Here is a 21,230-nt window from a genome sequence, read left to right as displayed (position 1 = left end):
GAAGAAACTGGAGTGATTGTCTGAACTTGAGGACAATAAATTACTATATGATTCCTGCCTATACATAGGGGGCTGTTTGAGGGCAGAGAGAAAAATGGACAGAGATGGGAACTTGAAGGCAAACGAACAGGATATAGCTGACTTTTTATGAAATAGGATGAAGGAGAAGGGATATCTCAAACATGGGATAAAATAAAGATAACTGTGTGATTTATTTCAAGATTTTAATGAAGCAGGTGTGATTGTGTAATGGGAAAAAATGCAGACTAGCTATATGAGTTTATAGCTAAATGAGCATTCTTACCACAGATCTCTAACTAGCTCCCTGTTCAGAGGGACCTTACTTTTAACCCTTGAAAATATTTACCCATTACAAGTGGACAGCCTCTAAAATATGAAGTCTATTTGTGGACTAAAACATTGCACGCACACACACACACACTGGCATCTAAATCTGTAAGACAATCATTGGTTATTGTGTAACCCAGACGTGAATATATATTATAGTTTCCCCATAGGGGATATAGAAGTACTAGTTTTAGAACTACTAGTTACAGCATATTGGCTGTTTAGCATAAACATTTGTTTTTAGCTCTTGAAGTTCCCTAGTGTTTGCTGTCATAAATACATGCAGGTGGAGAAGTTTAAAAACAATTACCCCTTGTTTAAGGAGCCACGCATTTTAAAGATAAAATTATTTCTCTCTTTTTATTTTGATATCTTCATGGTAATGGGAGCTCAGTGTAATGAAGACATAGCCAATAAATCAGGGTTTCATCCTACAATAGTGACCTGAGCTTTTAATACTTTTAAATATTTCGTCATTGTGGATTTATTTGGTATTATCTTTAATAGCAGCCTGTGCATAATGAGTGTATTTAGTACTGATGGAGATGAATATTTACTTGCACAGAACTTTATTTCTACTGTGATGTTAGGTAAGTGCACCATTAAATTAAACTACTTCTGTGCACTGTTTTCAGATATCTGTATAACTAGATAAATTTATCTGATTAATCCAGTCTACATTTTAATGTGCTATAGCCTATAGGGTAGCCTCCAGAGGCAGATAGCTTGCCTACATAAAGTAAACTCTGTCATATCTGGCAGCCCCAGGACCAGGAGTTTGCTAGACATTCAAATATTCTGGATAATAGAGGGGTATACCTAGCAATGTGTAACACTGAAAGAAAAACAAAACTAGATATTAAGAAACAAAAACATATTCAGAGTACTTATTTACCAACCACAGTAGCATTGCACACTGTAAACTGTATTTACTGTATTTATTTATATTTATTTTTATTATACTGAACTTACGGAAAACGTAACTAAAATTTACTTATGGTTAAAATGCCAGTTATTTGAGAGTTCTAGATGATAGAATGCCAGATATTAAAGAATTTACAGTATATTTTGACCAGCAACACATAACAGTATTTTCTGTGTGGTTCTCCTGCTCAATCCAGTTGCCAGGTCTACTTTACTATCATTGTTAGAAATAAACAGGTCTGGTGGCAAGAATGAAACGTGGTGCTGTTGAAACATGGATTTTAAAATACTTTGTATGTATGTGTTGGCCAGATTCTGATTACCTTTTTCATATTGAATATGACCTTATTCTGCAAGTAGTAACAGCAAAGTTAATGCAACAGTTTGTGCAGTAAAGTGCTGCTTTAGAGAGAGTAAGCAAAGGTGCACATGGCGGGACTCCCCACTACTCTGATTTGCGGCTTGGCTTGTAGTAAGCACGTTCATATGGACTGAGCATGCTCAGTGACACTGGTGAGGCTGGCTACACTCAGACCTACCCTGCCCCTCACTCTCTCCCAACTCTTGGCAGGTGTGGTTGAAAAGAATCTGACTTATACTGAACATTTTCATAAGCATTCATCTGGCTGACAGGAAATTCCCAGCACTGGAAGGATAAGGAAATATCTCAACTCCACATATATTTTCTGGTAACAGCTGAAAATTACTTGGACTAGAAATTTGGACTTTGACTTTGTCTAAGACTGCAATTTCTGAACCAGTGTTGCCTCTAATTTTTTTCCATCCATGGGTAGAATAAACTTTGTTTTCTGCACCAATGCATGTTTAGATGTGCACCACCAATAGGAATACTTGATGACTACTGTGGGCATGCTGCTAATCAGCTGGGTGGCACCTGAATCTTTACTCGGCAGCTGTCCAAGTGCTCAGCTTGCAGGGAAATGCTGCTCTAAACCACCACAGAATGAGTAACAAAATTTGAATATTAAGCAACGGGATAGATGCTGGTATACCTGCTGTCTCCGCCATTCAAATTCTTAACTGTGCCCGGTGTCATAGTGCCTGAATTTAAGATTTGAAAGTACAGCAGAAAACATAAAGTTCTGATGAAGAATTCAAGTGCAAGCATGTAAGTAAGAAAGTAATAGCTTCTAATCATTTTATCTTGGGATGTATTAATGTTCCCTTGGTGGCCTAACCCTTTTTAGCATCTAGGTCCTAAATATTTTTAGAACAAAAGTTTTGAAACTTAAATTATAAATGAGATGGTTTGGGAGGTGAGTGTTTGTAGCAGAAAGGTACAGAGTGATTGTCCAGAGTGTAGAATGAAATGTGGGAGTAGATAGTGCAGTGAACATGATAGTTTGGGTGTTAGTCCTGTCAACATTTTTATTGGGCAAGGCACCACCAATTTCCTTCTTGCATTGCAGGGTGAAAACTGCTGTACAAAAAAAAATGATGCATAGGAGAGAGAGTAAGAGGGATGGAACAGTAGTTACAGTCCCTTCTGTTATTTTCCAGTCTCTTTCAACTCTTTTTGCCCTTTAGGTTTCGACTTTTTTCTCTTCTATCTTCATGCCATTTTTAGTGAGTTTTACTTCTGTATGATTCTCCCTGCTTTTTATCTTCCTTCTCCCCCTGCTTTCTTAATGATGCTTTTCCATATTCCTTTCCCGTTCTTTCTCCCCCTTTTTTCCATTTTTAGGTATGTTAAAGCCATTGTTTCTTTTTAAATATTCCTGCTACCCTTGCTACTAGTCCACTGATGGTTCTGCTTTATGGACTCTTCCAAAAACTCTCCCATAGGCGGCACTTTTTTGACAGGAAGTGCTGCTGTCTGAAATATCAATTCAGCAAAACAGACTAATGAACTAGCATCAGCAAAGAAGAAAGTGCAGCTAAGGTATTTTCAAATCGGCAGGATATTTTGAAAATAGAAGTGAATGGGACAGAAGACACAACATTTGCAAGAATCACCATGGCTTCCTTTTTCTGTAAATAAAATTAAGGACATGCTAGCAAAAACAGTGTTGCACCACTGTTTACCATGCAACTTAAGGCTTCAAAGAGACTCCTGTTTAACACCTCATCAAGCTCTACCCTTTGATATACAGTTTTTGATGATAATGGCCATCCTCAGGCCAAGTTCTCAGAAACGAATGCTGATATGAAATTATTGCATTCATCTTCAGAGTCTTTAAATATGTGCATTTATTTTTGTTTCCTATTCTGATAAGGTTCCCCCCTGCCTTTTCTGCCATTCCATTTTTGTCTTTTAGTAACTGCCTTATAATTTATGTTTGAGAAGGTCCTTCCAATAGAAAAATGCATGATACATGTGTTCTTACTTACTTCTTTGACAAAAGACCCACCAATCAGTAAAATAAGTAAGATTTCAGAGGCTTTATTTTAAGAAAGACTTCATCTATTTAAGATTATTATATCAAATGCTGGAGAGCCTGACAGGCTGCTGGTGTCAGGGAGCTGACACCCACCCACCACCAGAAAGATTCCTCCTCACTGGAGATGCGGTAAGAAGGTTACTTGCAGACATGGGTATCCCAAGAACTGTCACAGTATCCAAATTACCTGAAGAGTTAAGTCCTCTGTTTTCCCTCAGAACTATTATTACATGGACAGTGGTCATGAAAGCAAAGGTGTGCCTCTGTAGCATTCAGCATTGGCACTACATATGCCCACTGCTGTTGTTAATCCACCTTCGTGAGAGGTAGTATCTAAGTCAACAGACAAATTCTTGCATCAATCTAGTGTTGTATATAGAGGGACTTGTGTCTACTTAACAGTGCTTTCTCAGAGTATGCATTTTTCACAGCCTTGACTATCATAGTTAAATTCACTAATTTTCCAAGGTAGACCAGACCTCAGGCTGTCACACAGCTATGACTCTTTCCTGTTATAGTGACTCCACCTCTGGGAGACACCCACCACCACTGCTACTCATACAGGCTTGGTCTGGCTCCAGAGGAAAAAAAATCTCTTAGCCCCTCTCAAGATTGCACCCATCCAAACACATACCATCCTCGTGATTGCTGGTATTTCTTGTGAATTTGAGGAGGAGGGTTTTGTAGCTGGTCAGTTTGGACAGAAAGGAGAAGAATATGCCTTGTGCTGCTTGGCTACCGTACACTGAAGTGGTGAGGGCTTCTGAGCCCTTCCCTGAGCCTAGGGCAGCATTCTGTCTCCCCTTTCTTCTTAGGGATTAGAATCGGGTTGAGTTTAATGACCCTTTCTGTAGGCATTATGCTAGTTTCCCCTTAAGGACTGGGGAGGAATCTTTCTCACATTGTCTGATTGATTGGTGCAGGATGGGGATTGTTCACTGTTCTTTCAGCAGCCCAGGGATCCGAGGAGTGGTCTAGGTTGTAAAATTCACTTTATTCCAACTTGATAGGGCCTGAATTTGGATACTGAATCAACAAGAGGTCTGGTTCCTTGATAAACTGGAATTGGTAGCAGAATTAGGGGAAGGCATCTCCTAAAGAATATGGTGGTATGGCAGTAGAGCTCCTCGTATCTGGTATAGTGAGGAGACAACCTCCTCCCTCACTACCTTAAGTGAGACATTCTTAATTATTGGAAATAAGAATGCTGTAACAAGGACCAGGGAGTAATTCAGGAGTGGGGGAAAAAAGAGTACATGTAGCATTGGTCCAAAAGAGGATTTTCTGTGTTAGGTTTTTGACACAAGTGAATATGTCTTCAGAATTTTAAATAGAAATACAGTAAAATCCCTTAACTAATGGGGGATAAGAAGTGTGTACAACAAAAATGCATTATATTGAACACCTCTATATTGTTTTAGGTATTGTGCTTCAGTTTGAAGTATGGTACATCGCATCACTTCCTTCTTGTCCTTTAAACCACAGCAAAGCAATTTCCAGTGTACCAAAGGCATTGGAATATGAAGTGATGTTGATTTGTTCTTCACCAATGGGTTGAAGGCACTGGAAAGCAAAGTGATGTTAACTTGTTTTTCATCAATATGATTGTCATTATGTGGGATGGATTTTTTTTTCATTTCTTTTTTTCCTCCCTCCTGCCCAGAACAATGGTTCATATGAACAATATCACAGAATCAGAGTTCTCCTGTACATTGTTTTGTACCTGGACTCTACCTTTAGTTTACTTTTGTTTTTTTCAGGGCACCCAGCATCTGCAAAACAAGTTCCTTCTTTCAGTTTGTGTTTATTTTAGCAGTAAAATGTTTAACATCTCCATTATGTTATTACATGCTTAAAAATATTGAGGTCATATCTATACTTCCAGGAAGATCAATGCTCTGGAGGTCGATCTTCTGGGATTTGATTTAATGCTTATAGTAGAGACACACTAAATTGAATGTTTGGTGCATCACTGTTGACCCCACTTCTTCTCGCAGTCATGAGAAGTAAGGGAAGTCAATGGAAGAGTTTCTCCCATCAGTCTCCTGGGCTACGTCTACACGTGAAGCCTACATCGAAGTAGCCTATTTCGATGTTGCGACATCGAAATAGGCTATTTTGATGAATAGCGTCTACACGTCCTCCAGGGCCGGCAACGTCGATGTTCAACTTCGACGTTGCGCAGCCCAACATCGAAATAGGCGCAGCGAGGGAACGTCTACACGCCAAAGCAGCACACATCGAAATAGGGATGCCAGGCACAGCTGCAGACAGGGTCACAGGGCGGACTAGCGCTTCCGGGGCAACAGCTAGCCGCTCCCTTAAAGGGCCCCTCCCAGACACACTCAGCCTGCACAGCACGCGGTCTGAGGAGCCATAGGCACACAGACCCCGGGCGCCGCAGTCATGGACCCCCAGCAGCAGCAGCAGCAGCAGCAGCTAGAGGTCCACCCAGCCCTCCCGGCAGGAGCAGGGCTTGCCCTGACCCATACCATGTGGGAGGCAGCTGAGCACCTCCTTGCCCCAGAGGAGGAGATGCCCCCAGGGCAGCAGGGCTCAACCCCTACCCCTGCAGCACCCCGCTCCACCCCCCCGCCTCACACGCCGGCGGCTGTGGAGCTACCCCACCAGCACCGACTGGTGGGAGCGGCTGGTGCTTGGGGAGTGGGACGACGACCACTGGCTCAGGAACTTCAGGATGACCCGGCAGCCATTCCTGGAGCTGTGCCAGTGGCTCACCCCCGCACTCAGGCACCAGGACACTGCCATGCGGCGTGCCCTCATGGTGCAGAAACGGGTCGGCATCGCTGTCTGGAAGCTGGCCACTCCGGACAGCTACCGATCCGTGGACCAGCAGTTTGGTGTCGGAAAGGCCACCGTCGGGGCTGTCTTCATGGAGGTAAGCGAACCCACGGGGGGAGGCCAGGGCAGGGCAGGGGGGCCAGAGCAGGGCAGAGGGGCCAGAGCAGGGGGGCCAGAGCAGGGGGGCCAGAGCAGGGCAGGGGGGCCAGGGCAGGGGGGCCAGAGCAGGGCGGGGGGCCAGAGCAGGGCAGGGGGGCCAGGGCAGGGGGGCCAGAGCAGGGCAGGGCAGGGCAGGGCAGGGGGGCCAGGGCAGGGCGGCCAGAGCAGGGCAGGGCAGGGCAGGGCAGGCCCACGCACACCCTGCTCACCCCTCATTGGGGCTGTCCCATGTGCTTTCTCTGCAGGTTGTGCGTGCCATCAACGCCATGCTCCTGCACAGGCTCGTGAGGCTGGGGGACCCAGATGCCACCATTGCCGCCTTTGCCACCCTGGGCTTCCCCAACTGCTTCGGGGCTCTGGATGGGACTCACATCCCCATCCGCGCCCCGCATCACAGTGGCGGACGATACCTCAATCGAAAGGGCTACCATTCTGTCGTCCTGCAGGCCTTGGTGGACAGCCGGGGATGTTTCCAGGACATTTACGTGGGCTGGCCTGGCAGCACCCACGACGCCCGGGTTTTCCGGAACTCGGGCCTGTGCCGCCGGCTGGAGGCGGGGACCTACATCCCCCAGCGGGAGATCCCTCTGGGGGACACCACCATGCCCTTCTGCGTCATCGCAGATGCGGCCTACCCCCTCCGGCCGTGGCTCATGCACCCCTACACGGGCCATCTCTCCGCTAGCCAGGAGCGCTTCAACGAGCGCCTGAACCGTGTGCGCCAGGTGGTGGAGCGCTCATTTGGCCACCTCAAGGGACGCTGGAGATGTCTCCTGACCCGCCTGGATGCGGGCCCCAACAACATCCCCCAGATTGTGGGTGCCTGCTGCGCCCTGCACAATTTGGTCGAGAGCAAGGGGGAGACCTTTCTGCAGGGCTGGGCTGTGGAGGCCGGCAGGGCACACGTCCAGCCACCTGCTGCCCCCAGTCATCAGGTGGACTCCGAGGGGACCCGGGTCCGGGAGGCCCTGCGGGCCCACTTCGACGACCAGGCCGCGGGGTGAACTCTGCCCAGGCCCCCTACTGCCCGCCCCTTCCTCCCCCACACTCCTGCCCCAACACCCACACCATGGAGCACCCCACCGCCCCCCCCCACTTGTCCTGGACAAATGACAGCACGCACTTGTGGCTGAACGTAATTTTTTTTTTCTTTCCGAACCTTTTTTTTTTGGGTGTAAATAAATATGTGAACCACAAACAGAAAACTAGGTACAAACGTTCAACAAAAGCAATATGTACAACAATAAAACAATTCAAAGAAACAACTGTGTGCCATAAATAATAAAAAGAAAACCAGGGAGGAGAAAGGGGAGAACTATTTACATGGGGGGGACGGGGCAAACAGGGGGACCAAAAAAACAGGGTGCAACTATATACAAGGGGGGGGCCACGTCCCGGGCCCCTCGCCCCTATAGCCTGGCACTGGGCGTGGCCGGCTGGGAGCCCCGCCGCGCTCGCAGCCTGGTCCGTGGCTGGGTGGGAGCGGGCTGGACCGGAAGGTATGGGGGCCGGCGAGTGTCAGGTGGCTCCAGGGGTCCCTCGGCGCTCTGGCCCTCGCGGGTGGGTGGCAGGGCGACGGCGGACGGGCCGGCGATGGGCAGAGCAGCTGGTGGTGGGGCTGCAGGAGCGGGCAGGGCGGGCGATGGGTCGGCCGGCGCGGCATGGGGGGCCAGGTAGTCCACCAGGCGGTTACATGTCTGCATATAGGACTCCCATGCCTCCTGGCGCCAGGCCAGCGCCCACTCCTGCAGCTGGAGGTGCTGCTCCGTGACCTCCGGCTGCCCACGGAGGATGGCCAGCAGCTGGGGGTCCGTCGCCGGCGGTGGTTGGAGGCGCAGGGTCCGCCGTCTAGCCCGCCGCGGGGCCGGTCGGTCCTCGGCCGAGGGGGTGCCCTGGAGCGATGGTCCTGGAGGGCTCTCCGGGACAACTGACGCCTTGCCGGTGCTCTCTTCCGGTCCTTCTGATGGTGCAGGTGCAGGACACAGGAGAGGATGGGGGGAAGAACAATGGAGACAGGCGTTAGTGTGGGCCCCGAGCCGTGGCCTTTGTCCCCCCAGCCCTGTGCTGCAGGTTCCCCATCCCTGTCCCCGGGAGATGCTGCTGTGATGGATGGGGTTCAGGGGTCCCCCTGCCCTGCACCCCGTCCCCTGGTGGGAGCGACTCTCACTTCACCCTGCAGGGTCTGAGAGCAGAAGAGGTTTCTTAGGCCACAGATGGCCAGCTTCTGGCAGGAGTGACAGCACCAGCTGTCGGAAGAGACAGTCCTTCCAACCCGTCGTGTGGAGAAGACCCCAAGGGGTGCCCCTCTGGGATGCAGCTTTCCCCCTCCTCTGGCTGGCTGCCTACCAGCTCTCCCTTCCCCTAGCCTCTACCTGTGGCCCCCGCCCTCGCCCCCCAATTCCAAGCCAGCTCGGCTCCTCCCTCCTGTTTGTTCAGGGCAGAGGTGTCACCTGCCAGCTGTAGCGCCAGGATCCTCCTTTGGCCTTGGGAGCTCTTCGGCTCTTGTGGCTCATATGTAGCCTGAGTCTCCCTTTGGCACTCCCCCCACTCCATCACATGCTGCTGCTGCGGGGTGTCCCACCCCCTCCTCCCGGGGGCCCCTCGAGGTTCCGCTCCCCCCTGCCCCGGGGATGGGGCATGGCACTGTCATGCGGGGTGGGGCGGGGGCACGGGCTGATGGCTGCAGTGCTGTGAGGGCCATGGCCCTGGTGTCCTTGGGGCCATGGCCATGTGTGCATGTGGGGGGCCCTAGACACATCTCTCTTACCCCCGCCCCTCAAGCCCAGGGGTGTCCACCAGAGAGGGGTACCTACCTGTGGGTCCGCTCCCACGGTCCGGAGATCCCCGGGGGTCGAAGGCCCTGCTGCTGCTCCGGGATGGCAGGAGGAGGATCTGCAGGCTGGATTCTGCGGAGGAGGAGCCCCCCTCCTCCTCCTCCTCCTCCTCCTGCCGCGATGTCCCGGGGATGGCCTCCGGGGGGTGCCCCCGGGGTGCGGGGCTTGCCTCCGGGGCGGACTCCGGCTGCAGGGCCTGCTGGGGCTCGTCAGCCGAGGTGTCAAGGGTGGCTGGAGGGGAGGAGGTGTGCTGGGAGCCCAGGATGTCCCTGAGCTCCCTGTAAAAGGGGCAAGTGACGGGGGCGGCCCCAGATCGGCTGGCTGCATCCCGGGCCCGGGCGTAACCCTGCCGCAGCTCCTTGACCTTACTCCTGACGTGGTCAAGAGTGCGGGCAGGGTGACCCCGGGCAGCCAGGCCGTCGGCCAGCTGAGCGAACGCATCCGCGTTCCGCCTCTTGCTCCCCATTACCTGGAGCACCTCCTCCTCGCTCCAGAGCCCCAGCAGGTCCCGAAGCTTGGCCTCCATCCAGGAGGGGCCCCGCTGCCGCTTCCCAGCCTGGCTGCCCTGGCTCCCCTTGGGGGGGGTCCCCTGGGGGCGCTGGGGGGGCTGCCGGCCAGCCATCACCGCTCTGTGGGGCTGAGGGTGCTGCAGGCTGCCCGCGTGTGCAGGCTGCAGCCTGCACGTTGCCTCAGCTTCCTGCAGAGGAAGGGAGGGGGACGGGACCTTTAAGGGGCCGCTCCACGCAGCCACCATTGAGCTGAGGGGCTGGAGAGAGCGTCTCTCAACCCCCCAGCTGATGGCCGCCATGGAGGACCCAGCAATTTCGATGTTGCGGGACGCGGATCGTCTACACTGTCCCTACTTCGACGTTGAACGTTGAAGTAGGGCGCTATTCCTATCCCCTCATGGGGTTAGCGACTTCGACGTCTCGCCGCCTAACGTCGAAGTTAACTTCGAAATAGCGCCCGACGCGTGTAGCCACGACGGGCGCTATTTCGAAGTTAGTGCCGCTACTTCGAAGTAGCGTGCACGTGTAGACACAGCTCTGTTGTGGTAATGGCGGAGAAAGTAGATCTAATGTACATTGATTTCAGTGTAACTTAAATTGACTTTCTCCATTGGTGTAGACCTGCACAGAGAAGGAAACATCATGTTCAATTGATAAATAAAAATAAATATAATTGATATTTTTACTGATTAAAATTGTAAAAAAATATAAAAATTCTATTCCCTAAGTATAGATGGCTCTGAGTATGGAGAAATACCTATCTCTTACAACTGGAAAACACCTTCAGAAGTCATCAAGTCCGCTCCTCTGCTCTCACAGCAGGACTTATCACCATCTGACACAATTTTTAAATCTATCTGCGCTAGACCCTTGATTGGCCCCCTTCATGACTGAACTCAAAGTCCTGGATTTAGCAGGCCAATGCGCAAACCACTGAGGTATCCCTCCCTAATTGTTACTTTTAAATCTGGTTCAATTGCTCTTTGTTTTATTTTCTAAGTTTACTAGCTGTGTCATTTGGAAGTTTGTTACTTTTGAAGATTATGACTGCAAAGGATTAATTAGGATAACAAGTAGGATACTGGAATTCTCATAATGAAAGATATATGGGGCATTAACCTGAGTGCATTTAGTAAAGAATAGCAAATGGTCCATCAGCACTGTTTGGTTATATCAGGGGTCAGCAACCCCTGGCACACCTGCGAAGAGAGGCACACAAGTTGATTTTCATTGGCACATGAGGAGTGAGCTCAGTCCCATCCCTCTTCCCCCATGCAGCTGGGAGCTTGCTCAAAGCCATACTGCCTGTGGATTAACAAAAGACTAGCTAATGGTACCAACCACCAGCTAAATGGTACAGCTCTTCGGCCTAATTTATTTATTAATGAAGCTGTTTTAAGTAGGACGATTTGTGAATTTAAAATGTATCACCTACACTTGGACCATACAAAGAAGTCAAAAGGTCAAATTTTGGCACCCCATCCTGAAAAGTTGCTGACCCCTAGGTTATATTTTCAGAAATACTGCAATTCATGGTATATAAACAAAAGTGAGATAAGTAAAGATTTTATCAGGAATATATTTTTTCTAAGTACAGAGCATTTCATTATGAAGCCCATCAAAACTAGGGGTTATTATTCCATAGGGGGATTTGGAAGAGTACTTCAGATGTATGAATAAGCACTTTGCTTGTTTCTGTCAACATTCCTTTTCAATGGTTTTATTGACACTTAATAGGAAACCAAAATACTTTGTTTGATTTCACATTTTGCAACATTTTGTGCACTACTAGACATGGCACATCTCTGTGGGGGAACAATTGAATTTGCTCAAGAGGATTTCCTACTAATTGATCTGTAGAAGAGTATAACATTCTCTAGTGGGCTAGAACACTCAAAGAAAAAAAAAGAGTCTGAAGCTGAGCTGAAAAGGTGCTTGTTATAAAAACAGAAAAGCTGCCTTTCTGTCTTTCTGCCTTTTCAATGTACACATTTGGGATTCAGAATACAGAGAACTTTCCTACAGAGCTCTTTCTACCAGACCTGTAGTGAGTAAAGCATTTTTGATTCCTACTTGAACAAAAAGATGTGATACTTCATTTTTGACACTTTTAAAATATATATTTTACAGGAGCTGCAGGATGGCATTGGGCGACAGCAAAGTGTTATCAGAACATTAAATATAACTGGTGAGGAGATTATTGAGCAGTCGTCATCAGCAGATGCTAACGTACTAAAGGAAAAGCTGGGTAGCCTGAATTTTCGGTGGCAGGAAGTCTGCAGACAGCTGGCAGAGAGAAGAAAGAGGTAGGTTAAGGGAGAGCGTGGCTATTCTGATATCATTCAGGTTATTTCAGATTTCCTTGTTACAATAACACTGCAAGGAATCCATTATACTGTTCCTTAAATATTCATGTTTAACTCTGTGTAGCTAAACACATCATCTTTATTTACTTGTCAAATTTTTTTTTCTTCTAAGTCTCCTTCACCACCTCTATAAATAAACGCCTTCCAACTTCCCACAGCTAGGCCGTGGCCACACTAGCCACTCCTTTTGCAAAGTCTATGGTAATGTAGCACCTTGGAATATGCTACTGAAGTGCTGTCATGAATACGCAGTGCCTCATTAGCATAATGGCGGCTGCACGCACTTCAAAAGTGCCAGTTTCGAAACGCACAAAGCCCATATAGCCAGGGGACTTTTGAAATGGCTGTCTGATTTCAAAAGCCCATTTTTCTCATCTGGTTTTGAGAAGAGGGGGCTTTCAAAATCAGAGGGATCGTTTCGAAAGGCCTCTGGCTACATGGGTGACGTGCATTTTGAAACTGGCAGTTTTGAAGCATGCTCAACCACCATTATGCTAATAAGGCACTGCATACTCATGGCAGCACCTCATTAGCATATTCTTATGTGCCACTTTCCCATGGCTCTTCTGAAAGGAGGGGCTAGTGTAGCCACAGCCCCAATGTTTAAAAAAGTAAACACCATTAATACATCATTTTTAGAAAAGCCCAACAAGAAGATTAAGTTTTTCATAGACAGTTTACACCTTGCCTTACCTTTTGACAATCATTTTAAAGTACCATTTTACCTGATAGTATGTCATTAAAGTTATTTATTAAAAAAGTTTCTGTATCTGTGGCACCTAATGACATTTTAGGGAAAAATGTTAACAATATTATTTACTTTTCACCATAGATAATATCCACTTAGTTTTGACATTTAGCTCAGCTTCGATAAAGAGAATGGATTAATCAATTTAACTGTCATTTATAGGCAGTGTGTACAGTTTTTAATTCTTCTGCACTAACAGGATGCTGCAGTGTTTGAGTTACAACTGTTACAGAGTGTATGTTCTTTTACAGGAAAGGATTTCCTTGGAACTAAAAAAAAAAATCACAAACATTGCTACTGATGTTGGGTTTTATAAAAACCTTTTGTTTCTAAACTTAAAAGAAGGACTGAAATTGAACTATCAGTGTGTCTTTCAATTACTGTAGATGATGATGGTGATTTTTTTTGCTTTTTTGTTTTTTTGCCAATCTTTATTCACAAGTTAATTTTCAGAATCAGAGTCTCTTCAGTAAGGTACAATAGTGAGTTCAGTACTTAGGAGGAAGACCAACAGTGTGCTACAATTTGTTCACCTCTTAAATGTCTCATTGTTACACAAAGGACTGTCCTTTTTCAGCACAGAATTGTTCTGAGGGAGGAATTGTAAAGATGTTCGCATTCAAAAGGGAGTGAGGTGGGAAACCTGAAAGGTTATTGTTGACTTTAATTATCATTAAACTGTCTCTTGGAATTTATTATAAGATGAGAACTCCCAGAGCAAGCTGTTGCAGTTGGATGGCTTTAAATGGTTCTTTATGCTGTGTTTCCAGGTGTTGATGCTAATGTTTCCTGTGACACCAGGGAGATCTTGGCCTTTATTTATCACACTAAAAACTATTCTTTTGCATCACTGAAATCCAGATGTATTTCCAACCCTTGCCTCTTATGCAAGTGCTAACAATGGTATTGTGTTAATAGCCCTGTATGCTGGTTCTGCTGCATGTAAAAAGAGGATTGGGGGTTGATCTTTGACCAAGAATGTGAATTCTGTCCCAAATCTGGTCAGGAGCAAGCAGTACAGCACTTGCATCTCAATACTTTCCATTTCATAGCGACAAAATAAGTATCTAAAAGCCACTTTGGCTTTAGGTGCTCTCTGTGGTCCACTGAATTACTAAATTTCCTTGCATGTTTTCCTCAATAAAGAAGAATAGGATCAGCTATCTGCCACTGGGCATAGCACAGTCCTATTCCTTAAATAAGCTGTAGTGCATTAAACATGAAAAAAGAGTAGTATGCTTGTTCCAGCTCTGATTTTTTTAAGCTACCCATCATCCTGAGTCACCTCCTCCATTCCAGCCAGTCATCTACTGAGAAGCACTTAAACCAAAATATACATACAGAAAACACCTTTGCAAAGTCAGGTCAATGCACAATGTCCTCAAATATGGAAGAGCAACACATCACAATGTGTGTTCTGCAACTTCGCTTTCGTCCTCAGAATATAATGTCCTGAAATTAAAAATAAAACCTTGTTTAATTACTTAGATGTAGAATTAACTAAGGACTGATCAGCATCTAAATGTTAGATGAACATAGCTATAAAATTTGCATTCCTGAGCAACTGCATCCCCAACATAGATACAGCTAGGAATATGAACGAATTCTTCCCTCTGTCTGGTTACCACTGCCTGAGGAGATGAGACTGATATGGCAATTTACTTTAATACCTTTTGGAGATCTTACTGTGTTCATTGTGGGCAAGGGCTTTTAAGTAATTCCATGTGGAAAGGTAACAGCAGCCCCTGCAGGATTTAAGTGGGGCTGATTAGGCAAATTCACTCAGGTTGCAACACCTGCAGAGAGAGATTAATTCCCGGGGAGGCTTCATATACTGGGTCTAGTTGGAATCTGTAAAGAACCAAGAGACAGAGAAAGGACTTTGATATAGACAACCTGAGTTTAAACTAACTCAGAAATTTTGCTGTGATCCAGCAAATGGATAAGACCTTCAGCCCATGGGGAATGACCCAGTCCTTAAGTAAGGGTTCTTTTATTGTCTTTAATATGTTGTCTCCATAATGTTTTTACCTTAAGAATAAATGTGGTTTATTAGAAAGAGCTGTGTGGTAACTTGAAATAGCAGAGACTTGCCTGTTCATTGCAATCAAAAAAAGAAAGCAAAGCCAAGATGCTGGTTTGCTTAGACAGTCTGACCTTTTCTGGGGAATTCACAGTGTAGGAAGGAAACTTGCAGCGTAAAAATATCCTGGTTAGGTGGGAAAGAGATGAAGCTGTCTGCCTAAGGTGGGTGGCAAAGGGAGAGCCATATGCCCATGACTGGGTACCCTTCCCCCTGCTGGATGTTTGTGGCCTTGCCACCCCCTGCCCCAGGAAAGAAGCAAGAGAGAAAGAAGTCCTCTAGACAGCTAGAATGGTTGCTGCAGGAGCAGCCAATTAGGGCCCAGCAAACCAGTATAAGGAAGCTGATGGGCCAGAGCCAGGCATTCTTTGGAGCTCAGTCTACGAGGACCGGCTGATTCAGGTAATGGCAGTACCTTGGACAGCTCAATGTGGAGAGCTGATTGCAGACCAGACTGAAGCCCAGGTTCCGCTACTGAGGACAGGAGTGCAGCTGCTTGGAAGACTTGCAAAACCCTTGGTAGAGTGGTCTTGGGACTTCGGGACAAAGCCCTAAGGTGAGGGCAAGGATGATGCAGGCCTATGGGAAAGTGGCACAGGGAAGGAGGATAACAGTGAAGCCTCGCGGATTGCCACTTAGCAGAAAACCACTCTTTACAAGTTCTCTGAACTGGGACCCAGAGCAGTGAGTTGGCCTGGGTCCCCCTCACCTCCCCAGTAAATACTGGAGGGGAAGAAAGAAGTCTTATCATAGGCAGTACTGAGGAAAGGACATCTGAGACACTACCCAGTCCCAGAGCTAGGAGAAGTAGAGGCACACTCTTAGCCAAAAGGGGGTTCTCATAAGAGAGGATGATCCCTTTACAATGTGTATTAAAACATTTTAATGTTTATTATCCAATGTTGCACACATTTCATTTTCAAAAAATAGAAAGGCCCAAAACCATAGCAACAACAAAGAAATTGCACCACAGTTCAATATGGTTTGTTGTTGCATTTTTTAAATGTCTCTCTCTCTGCGAAGAAGGAACATAATTGAAAGTTAATTTAATATTCAAATTTGCTCTTCAAGTGCAAGCTTCTTAGCAGTCAAAAGACTGATGAAAACATTGAGATTCTTGTGACGCTTATATGAACCTCTCTACAGTTGCATTGAATAAAATGGTGCATTCTATTTAGCACATTGCAGATCTTTAACCAAGAATATAACTGAATCACAAAGGTTTTTTGTATGTTTTAGAGAGTATATGTGCCTTTTTTATATTTGTGGCACACCTACACATATACAGTGAATCAGAATGTGTACCTTTTGCATTTCAGAATCATTCTTGTATTTGGTTAATTTTGGAAAGGAGGATTGATGACACAGCATCATCAAGTATTCTTGATGGAAATGAGATTCAAATTTAATGTTTATATTCTTAATTGTTGGAGTTTGACATTAAAGACACCACTACCACCTACTGCAAAACCTTATCATTCTACTGAACTAAAGAACAATTCTTACTATTTTAATTCCAAATGGTTTGTACTTGTTACAAGCTTAAAGCTGCATGGTTTCTACTTAGCACTCAAACTACCTTAAAATAATTATATAAAGCATGGCATAGCTAATAACTCTGTTTAGCAAGGTGCTTGTTTTCCCTGAGTTATACTCTATTTTATTATATAACTCTAAAATAAGATATGATAATTGTATTTAACTGTTCTTTTTCATATTTTATATTAAGCTTTTATTATACTTTCATTTTTGCTTTATAAAACAGAAAGGAAGTCCTGTAGCACTTCAAAGACTAAGAAAATATTTTGTTAGATTACCTTTTGTAGGAGAGACCAGACCCGCTTCTTCAGATCTGGAAATTCTGATAAAAGTAAATGGGCGTGATGAAAATATAGGATAGAAAAAAGAGAGAGAGAAAAAAATGAAATGACTACTGACAAATCAACTGCATCATACGATCCATCGTTGATTGTGAAGCCCTGACATACAATCACATCTGTTCCAATCCCACTAACAATCTTCAAGATCTCTACCAGGCATTCATAAAATTTAACTAGCCAGCAGGAGAAATTAAAAAAAAACAAAAAAAAAACAGGTTTACAAGCCCAGTCAAATTCCCAGAAACCAGCTATTTCTGGATAGGCCCAAGAAAGTCAGTAACAGAACACCACTTGTCATCACCCATAGCCCCCTACTCCAACCCCTCCAGCATATTATTAACAACCTATAACCTATACTGGAACATGATGCTACACTCTGAGATGCTCTGGATGAAAGGCCTGTGCTCTGCTAGGCTACGTCTACACGTGAACGCGACATCGAAGTAGCTTATTTCGATGTAGCGACATCGAAATAGGTTATTTCGATGAATAACGTTTACACGTCCTCCAGGGCTGGCAACGTCGATGTTCAATGTCGACATTGTGCAGCACCACATCGAAATAGGCGCTGCGAGGGAACGTCTACATGCCAAAGTAGCACACATCGAAATAAGGGTGCCAGGAACAGCTGCAGACAGGGTCACAGGGCAGACTAGAGCTGCCGGGGCAACAGCTAGTCGCTCCCTTAAAGGGCCCCTCCCAGACATATGCAGCCTGCACAGCACACGGTCTGCAGAGCCATAGGCACGCACACCTCAAGTGACACAGTCATGGACCCCCAGCAGCAGCAGCAGCAGCAGCCAGAAGTCCACCCAGCCGCCCCTGCAGGAGCAGTGCTCTCCCTGCTCCATGCCATGCAGGAGACAGCTGAGCACCTCCCAGCCACAGAGGAGGAGCTGCCCGCAGGGGAGGAGGATGCAACCCCCAACCCTGCAGCACCCCGCCCCCCCCCCGCCGCACACGCCACTGGCTGTGGAGCTACCCCACCAGCACCAACTGGCGGGAGCGGCTGGAGCTCGGAGAGTGGGACGACGACTGCTGGCTCCAGAACTTTCGCATGAGCCGGCAGACATTTCTGGAGCGATGCCAGTGGCTCACCCCCGCACTGAGGCACCAGGACACCGCCATGCGGCGTGCCCTCAGCGTGCAGAAATGGGTCGGCATCGCTGTCTGGAAGCTGGCCACTCCAGACAGCTACTGATCCGTGGGCCAGCAGTTTGGCGTCGGCAAGGCCACTGTCGGGGCTATCCTCATGGAGGTAAGAGGACCCACTGGGGGAGGCAGCCCTGGCAGGGGAGGGGAGGGGAGGGGAGGGGAGGGGAAGCGAGGGAGGCCCTGGCAGGGGAGGGCCACACACACCCTGCACACCCCTCATTGGTGCTCTCTTATGTGCTTCCCCTGCAGGTCTTGCACGCCATCAACGCCCTGCTCCTCCACAGGCTCGTGAGGCTTGGGGACCCGGATGCCGCCATCGCGGGCTTTGCCACCCTGGGCTTCCCCAATTGCTTCGGGGCTCTGGATGGGACTCACATCCCCATCCGCGCCCTGGAACACAGTGGAGGACGCTACTTAAACAGGAAGGGCTACCACTCAGTGGTCCTCCAGGCCTTGGTGGACAGCCGGGGCCATTTCCTGGACGTTTATGTGGGCTGGCCTGGCAGCACCCACGACGCCCGGGTATTCCAGAATTCGGGCCTGTGCCGCCGGCTGAAGGCGGGGACCTACATCCCCCAGCGGGAGATCCCTGTGGGGGACACCACCATGCCCCTCTGCATCATCGCAGATGCAGCATACCCCCTCCGGCCCTGGCACATGCACCTGTACACGGGCCATCTATCTGCCAGCCAGGAGCGCTTCAACCAGCACCTGAACCACGCGTGCCAGGTGGTGGAGCGCACATTTGGGCGCCTCAAAGGGTGCTGGAGGAGTCTCCTCACCTGCCTCGATGCGGGCCCCACCAACATCCCCCAGATTGTGGGTGTGTGCAGCGCCCTACACAACCTCGTCGAGAGCAAGGGGGAGGCCTTCTTTCACGGCTGGGCTGTGGAGGCCAGTAGGGCCAATGTGCAGCCACCCGCTGCCCCCAGTCGGCAGGTGGACCCCGAAGGGACCCGGGTCTGGGAGGCCCTGCGGCCCCAGTTCGATGAGGCCGCGGGGTGAACGCTGGCAGGCCCCCCACTTCCCCTCCCATCCTCCACAACACTCCCTGCCCCTATGCCCACACCACAGAGCACCCAAGAGCACACACCCCCACTTGTCTTGTAAAAATAAAAGCAGACAGTTGTTCATCAACTCAAATATCTTTAGAACTCTTATTATTATTATCAACCAGACTAACTATTTACAGTGAAAATCTAACTTATATATATATATATATATTATCAAAATAGGGATAACATGAAAGGGGAAGACAAGGAAGGGGAGAACTATTTACATGGGGGGGTAAGGATCAGCATTGTAACAGGGGTCAAATATACAAACTATTTACAGCAAACTAACTTAAAACTGGGAGGGAATATATACAAAGGGGGAGGGGGGTCCACGTCCTGGGCCCCACGCCCCTAAAGTCCAGTGCTGGGAGTGGGCGGCCGGGATCCCCGCCTCGGCCTCAGCCCTGGCCAGGGCTGGCTGGGGGCCAGGCGGACCGGGAGATACAGCCGGCGAGTGTCAGCTGGCCCCAGGTCTCCCTTGGCGGAAGGGCCCTCGGTGGCGGGTGGCGGTGCGACAGCGGACGGTGCAGTGGCTGGAGCAGCGGGTGGAGCAGCGGCTGGAGCAGGCAGGGCGGGCGCTGTGGCGGTCGGCACGGCATGGGGGGCCAGGTAGTCCGCGATACGGTTGAAGTTCTGCATGAAGGCCCCCCATGCCACCTGGCGCCAGGCCAGCGTCCGCTCCTGCAGCTGGAGGCAGCATTTCTCCACCCACAGCCGCTGCTCAGTGACCTCCAGCTGCCGACGGTGGAGGGCCAGCAGCTGGGGGTCCATCACCATCGGCAGGTGGTGCTGAGTCTGCCGTCTCCCCGCCGTGGGGCTGGTCTGTCCTCCGCCGCGGGGCTGGCCTGGAGTGATGGCCCCGGAGGGCTGTCTGGGACCACTGACGCCTCGCTGGTGCTCTCCGGTCCTTCTGATGGTGCAGCTGTGGAACACAGGAGGTGGGGAAGAAGAGTGGAGACAGCCGTTAGTGTGGGCGCTGAGCCGTGGCCTTGTCCCCCCACCCCTCTGCTGCAGGTTTCCCATCCCCGTCCCCGGGAGATGCTGCTGTGATGGGGTTCAGGGGTCCCCCTGCACTGCACCCCGTCCGCTGGCAGGAGTGACTCTCACTCAGCAAGTAAAACAGGAGGTTTATTAGGCAACAGATGCCCAGTTTCTCACAGAAGCGACAGTACAGCAGTCAGAGACAGTCCTTCCAACCCGTCCTGAGGAGAAGACCCCGAGGGGTGCCCCTCTGGGGTGTAGCTTTCCCCCTCCTCAGGCTGGCTGCCTTCTAGCTCTCCCTTCCCCTAGCCTCTAACTGTCGCCCCCGATTCAAACCCAGCTCGGCTCCTCCCTCCTCTTTGTTCAGGGCAGAGGTGTAACCTGCCAGTTGTAGCCCCAGGGTCATCCTTAGCCACTGGGAGCTATTCAGCTTGTTTCTCATATGTAGCCTGAGTCTCGCATTTGCACTCCCCATGCTGCTGCTGCTGCTGCTGCTGCTGCTGCTGCTGGGTGTCCCACCCCCTCCCCCTGGGGGACCCTAGAGGTTCCGCTCCCCCCAGCCCTGGGGATGGGGCATGGCACTGTCGTGCTGGGGGGAGCAGGGGCTGATGCACTCTTCTGAGGGACATGCCACTGCTGTCCTTGGGGCCATGGTCATCTGGGCATGTGGAGGGCCCTGGTCATATCTATTACCCCCGCCCCTCAACCCCAGGGGTGTGCACCAGGGGGGTACATACCTGACGGTCCACTCCCACAGTCGGGGGACACCCGGGGGTCAGACGCCCAGCTGGAGCTCCGCGATGGGATGGTGATCCTCAGGCCGGCATCGCTGGAGGAGGACTCCCCCTCCTCCTCCTCCTCCTCCTCCGGTGCCCTGGGGGTGGGCTCCTGGGGGAGCCCCCAGTGTGCGGGGCTTGCCTCCGGGGCAGACTCCACCTCCGGGGCCTGCTGGGGCTCGTCGGCCAAGGTATCAAGAGTGGCCGG

The 21,230-nt window shown here is 49.0% G+C and overlaps 1 protein-coding gene across 11 annotated transcripts in view; it reads left to right on the top strand.

Annotated features, from left to right (window-relative positions):
- The window catches only part of DMD (dystrophin), a 2,199,436-nt gene that overhangs the window by 1,395,961 nt on the left and 782,245 nt on the right, over positions 1-21,230 (top strand). For all 11 annotated transcript variants that reach the window (XM_074994601.1, XM_074994607.1, XM_074994584.1 and 8 more), the window contains one exon: positions 12,109-12,284. In XM_074994601.1, coding sequence (XP_074850702.1) covers positions 12,109-12,284 — 176 coding nt within the window. The remainder of the gene's footprint in view (positions 1-12,108; positions 12,285-21,230) is intronic.

This window comes from Carettochelys insculpta, chromosome 1, assembly GCF_033958435.1.
Source record: "Carettochelys insculpta isolate YL-2023 chromosome 1, ASM3395843v1, whole genome shotgun sequence".
NCBI classification, from domain to species: Eukaryota; Metazoa; Chordata; order Testudines; family Carettochelyidae; genus Carettochelys; species Carettochelys insculpta.
Note: the sequence above shows the minus strand (reverse complement) of the source record. Positions and strands in the feature narration are given on the sequence as shown.